Here is a 5,134-nt window from a genome sequence, read left to right as displayed (position 1 = left end):
AAAAAGCAGTGAGTGCACATGTTCGCTGGTTCTTCTTTTAATCATCAACATTAAAACACAGATTTTGTCTCTCAGCAGTAAAACTGAAACATAATTGGGCACCAGTTTAGCTCATCTGGTTGAGGTTTGAGTCCATTTTTTGCATTTCACCCTCTCTCTCGCTTCATTCCTGTTTACTTTCTACACTGTCCTGTCAAATAAAGGTGAGACAAAATAAATCAGATGGGGAATAATGGGAAAATGAGGGCTGAGTAAGCTAAAGTAATGAATAGTGGCAGTTAATACATAAAGAAAGATAATATTCTTCAGTCTTTACAGAAAAGCATTTCTCAAAGTCCAAAACATACACAAACAAAAAAACAAAAACTGAACAAAATTAATGAAGTGAATAAAATCAACAACACCTGAAGCTACTCAGCCTCAACTTCCTCAGATACAACTTTCAGTTATTCAAACAACATAGCGCCAGTTAATGGTTGGAAGAGTAAACAGCAGCAATGGCTCAGATGTGTTTTCAGTTTCTGCCTTACCATTTTTTCAACAAACACACAGATGATTGATAATCTCTGCTGGAGGAGATTATCACCTGCTGACTTGGCCACAGGTGAAGAAAGGAAGTGGCGACTTTCAGCGATGAAAACTGGGTCATGTCAGGAGGAGGAGGAGCAATAAGACGAAACAAGAAAACAAGGCTACTTCCTTAATTGAGCAAGGCTTGATAGTTTAAGGAAGCAGAGCCACATATAAACTATACACTCTACACTGTACACAACCAGCCACACTGAACTATTCACACTCACACTGATAAAGGGCTTTGTTCTCCAACCAGAACCATTGTTTTACTTAAAAGAAAATAAATTGCAACGCTTCAGAAGAAAACCAGAGCAACCAGATAAAACCCACCAGTATCTCTGGCGAGGCCTATGAGACGAGGACCAATGCAAAAGAAAGTATATAAAAGAAAATAAATATTACGAACAGAGCTACAGTTAAACGTATCTATGTGTCATTAAGAAATATTTTTTTAAAAAGGTCTGTTTTCTCTACTTTTGAACTTCTCCTTTCAAGTATATTTGGAAGCATTTTTGCTTTTCAAATATCTGCATTAAAACTAAAGTTATTTCATCTTGTGCTCCTGTTGCTTTGCACACAGTGCAGTTTGGCAGTGCTGAACTAATGAATCTATCTACTTGCTTCAAAGAGGATTACTGTTCCTTGTGCTTAGCTTAGTTACCTCACATTAGGTTGAGGCTAAGGAGAGGTCTGCTGTCTACAGTGGCCATCTGTCTGCCAGGTGGACAGTCGAGCACTCACTTTGCTGTAAATGGAGACAAGGCTTGAGTTGGATGTTTTGATATACCCAGATGAAGTAAGGATCGCTACTCCGGAGGATCTCAGGGACTGGGAGCTGGAAACTGCGAGCCAGGTGTCCATACCCACCGTCCGGCTCTTTGTTGCACTTTACCCGTACAACCCGGCTGCCATGTCTCCAAACCACGAGACAGCTGCAGAAGAGCTGCCCTTTGTGCCAGGCCAGATCATCAAGGTAAGATTAAGTGTAATTTCATGCACTCTGTACAATACTAAACCGAAGCGCTTCTCTGTGTTTGAGTTGCGTTTCATCTCTTCATCAGTTCAAAATGTTCTTTGAAAGAACCTATAGTGTTTCCTGTTTGTGCTGGAGTCACGACAGTTAAATGTGTAAGAAGACAATAGGTTTTTTTTCTTCATTTCCTGTCACCTTTTTCATCTGATTGATGTGATTTACCGCCTTTTTTCTCTGAATCTGTCTGCTGCTGCATCACATAAATACAGACAAATACATGTATGCAATAAATACACTCTTTTATTCAGAAACCAAGCCTAAAGTTATAAAAGTAACTGCTGGTGCTGGTTTTTTTTAGGTTACTGGAGACAAAGACGCAGATGGGTTTTATCATGGTGAGTCTGGCGGGCTTTCTGGCTATGTGCCGAGTAATATGGTGGCTGAGATCCCAGTGGATGATGAGTATCTGAAGCATCTACTCATGCAGCAGGGATTCCTCCCCGTGGACCACACAGGTATTAGCCTGTTTACTGTAACACGCTGGCAAAACAGTGTTGCTGGGGTAACTGAAGTATAATTGAAAAACAATTATTGTGGCATAATTTGGAACGAGGCCGTTCAGAGATGATCTGTGAGAGGATGTTTGCAATGAGCTCCTCCCTACAGGAAGTTTACAACAGATATTAGGACAAATAACAGTGAATAAAATTATCACGCACGTCGCTTAGAAATGTGAATGCAAAATTTACTGATTGTAAAAATATGACACTACCACTGTCACTGCGTGGAGTGTTTGTTTATCTCCTATGTTAGCATGAAAGCTTCATTGGGACGTTTGCTTTTCGTACTGCAGGCATGTCTCTAACACCAGACCTGAGCGATGTCACCAGTATCCCTGACAGTGGGGCTGTTAGACGAATGGTAGCCTTATTTGACTATGATCCATGGGAAAACTCACCCAACATGGACAGTGAAGTAAGCACTGTGAAGTAACATTACCATATATTATATATTTAAAATATGAAGATTAATCTACTGTTTAAGTCTACTGTTAATCTACTGTTTTACACAAACTGGTTTTGACTTGCTCTGTCTTACAGGCTGAACTCGGCTTTCGTTCGGGAGATATCATATATGTTTTAGGTGACATGGATCAAGATGGGTTTTACTATGTAAGCATCATCCTTGCACTTACAATACAGTGACTGGTGTTTAGTTTTCATACTGATGTCTGTACAGAAGCTAAACTTTAATTTCAACTTCAGGGAGATCTTCACGGACAACGAGGTTTGGTTCCATCAAACTTTCTGCAGCTGTTTCCCTGGGATTAGAAGAAAATGCACGCTAAGCTGTTTGCTACAAATGCCAAGTCACAGACACAGTGAGAAACCAGAAGTTTCTATGTAAAATATGGCTAAAAGGACACTTCATATATCAAAAAATAGTTTATTTTATTTTTATATTCTACTAACTGCATCCGTTTTAGACTGAAAGTAAGCAGCTAATGAACCCCTCTGTTAGTATCAATAAGAATGCTCAAAACTAAAAAGAGTTCAGACCTTTGTTTAAATGTTTCTTTATTGAAATAACAGATACTTACAAACCCTTTGATGCAAAAAAAAAAAAAAAAAAAACCAAAAAAAAAACATGAACAACAAAAAAACAGAATATTTACAATAATGCATATTTTGAAAATTACAGGTAAGATACTAAATGTTTTGTCTGGCAATTTTTGCTTTAGGCGCTTTCACAAAAACACAAGAACTGACTTGCTAAATAAATTACCTGATGGGAATGGATAAATTATTTTAGCCTTAATAATACACAATTTACAGATTTCTTTCTCCCCAGTGTTTTGATATAGCATTTCCATTTTTTGCCTTATGCCCTGTGTATGTATTTTCTATCACTGGCTTATTTCATATAAGTTATTTAAAAAGAAAAAAAAACATTTTGAATTTTGCAGCAATTTTTTGTAAAAATAAAGAGACTCTTGTTATAACTGAAAAAAAGTTTTAATCATGTAACAAATGTAAGAGCTGTAGTTAAACTGAAAATAAACTGTCCTAATTCTTACTTTCCTTACCTGATTTTTCTTTTTAACAATGGACCAAAAATTGACATTCAGTTCTTTTCTTGTCTGGTAAATACATTTGTTGTAATAAAAAGAAATACAAAATTTATTGGTTAAAATAACAAAGAAGTTCAGCAGGTTTTCAAATGTTCATATAGTCGGTCTGGTTTCTTCTTTTACTTTCCTCTGCAGCAAACAGTATACTCATCCATAAAGTAGGAAACACTACACTGTGTAGTAAAGTTTAGTAGTGCTTTCTACTTTATGGGTGACAACACTGTACATCAAGTAGCTTCTGGTCGATCCACCGCAAATACTGAAAACTGAAGGTTAATCAAAGGCAAGGCTTCACAAACTGAACCGAACACACGATCAAAATTCACGTTATCATTCTTGATAAAAAGAAAGAAAAACATTCAAAAGACTTGACATTTTGCTCAAAATTAGGCTGAAATGAAGTAGTAATGTCTTAGTATGTTAGTGTGTTTAAAAAACGTTGATCATCAGATTTTCAAGTTGTCATCAGGGTCTTACCAGCGTTTGGAGTCCAAGGAAGAAAGAAAACCCAGAAGTGAGCGTGATCTTTTTATTAACCCTGTCTGAGCCACGTGGTTTACACAGGAAAAGCCCCAACAGTTTCTCACACACACACACAAAAAATACATGCATGCAAGTATATGCAGATGTGCACACACACATGCACACCCACAAAGACACACGTACGCACACACACCACACAGTAGTTGAAATAGTATTTGCACATTTCCTTAAGATAAAGCAGGAATTATTAGTTGTATTAACAGCTTTTTGTAGAGATTTTTTAAATTTGATGTGTATGTAATCTTATGAACCTGTAGCTGCTGTTAGTCCAACTACCTCGTACACACCTAAACATGTACTTGTACTATACTTCATATTTCTTTTTTGTGTTCACACTAAGTAAAAATATCAGATCAATCTATTTTCACAACCTAAAAGTACCTCTGAATTGAACGTCGTTTATCTTAGGAGGTCTAATTTAAGTGTTTATTTGCACATCTGCACACACAGACACAACCACAAGCGCGCACACACACATGCACATATGCAAATTCAGAGTGTACACCCAGGTCCTGGCCGACTGCACCGCTGCTGCCAAGCATGATCTCAACCCTTTTAAGGACATACTTTTACGAGGTGGCAACTGCTTTTAAAACAAAAGTCAGTCTCTGAAGCAGATAGATATTGATCTTGATAATAATTTATGTGGATGTGTACCAATGATCTCGTAGCTCTTTGCCAATGCAGCACTAAGGATTGACTGAAATAGCAATGTAATGATAAAAGATCAAAGTGAGTCAAAGTAGACTTATTGATTGAGGGAGCTCACTTTGGAGATGCTGAAGCTCTTAAAGGTTTATGTTAGCAAAGGGAGAGCGGTGCTCCTCAGCACGGTCCTCAAAAGTCAGACATTACTGTCTTGCAAGTCTAAAACATTGTGTATAAATTACAGGAAGCACTTTGTATCTCATTTA

At 37.4% G+C, this 5,134-nt stretch overlaps 1 protein-coding gene across 1 annotated transcript; it reads left to right on the top strand.

Annotated features, from left to right (window-relative positions):
- Nucleotides 1-1,324: 1,324 nt before the first annotated feature.
- Nucleotides 1,325-2,877, top strand: LOC146619145 (RIMS-binding protein 2). Its single transcript, XM_085371635.1, has 5 exons — nt 1,325-1,546; nt 1,905-2,061; nt 2,400-2,521; nt 2,647-2,718; nt 2,812-2,877. The coding sequence occupies exons 1-5, from the start codon at nt 1,325-1,327 to the stop codon at nt 2,875-2,877; spliced, it is 639 nt and encodes a 212-aa protein (XP_085227761.1).
- Nucleotides 2,878-5,134: the final 2,257 nt, after the last annotated feature.

The sequence above is a fragment of the Diplotaxodon limnothrissa genome, linkage group LG14, assembly GCF_057381915.1.
Source record: "Diplotaxodon limnothrissa isolate DT_005_m linkage group LG14, D_limnothrissa_male_GT1.1, whole genome shotgun sequence".
Taxonomy (NCBI): Eukaryota; Metazoa; Chordata; class Actinopteri; order Cichliformes; family Cichlidae; genus Diplotaxodon; species Diplotaxodon limnothrissa.
The sequence above is the reverse complement of the archived record's forward strand: the minus strand, read 5'-3'. Positions and strand labels throughout refer to the sequence as shown.

Bases quoted from the DNA above. Each gene is read 5' to 3' on its own strand.
- LOC146619145 (XM_085371635.1), top strand. From the start codon at position 1,325: ATGGAGACAAGGCTTGAGTTGGATGTTTTGATATACCCAGATGAAGTA. The intron at 2,062-2,399 runs GTATTAGCCTGT...TTCGTACTGCAG, and splicing joins CCTCCCCGTGGACCACACAG to GCATGTCTCTAACACCAGAC. The intron at 2,522-2,646 runs GTAAGCACTGTG...TCTGTCTTACAG, and splicing joins CACCCAACATGGACAGTGAA to GCTGAACTCGGCTTTCGTTC.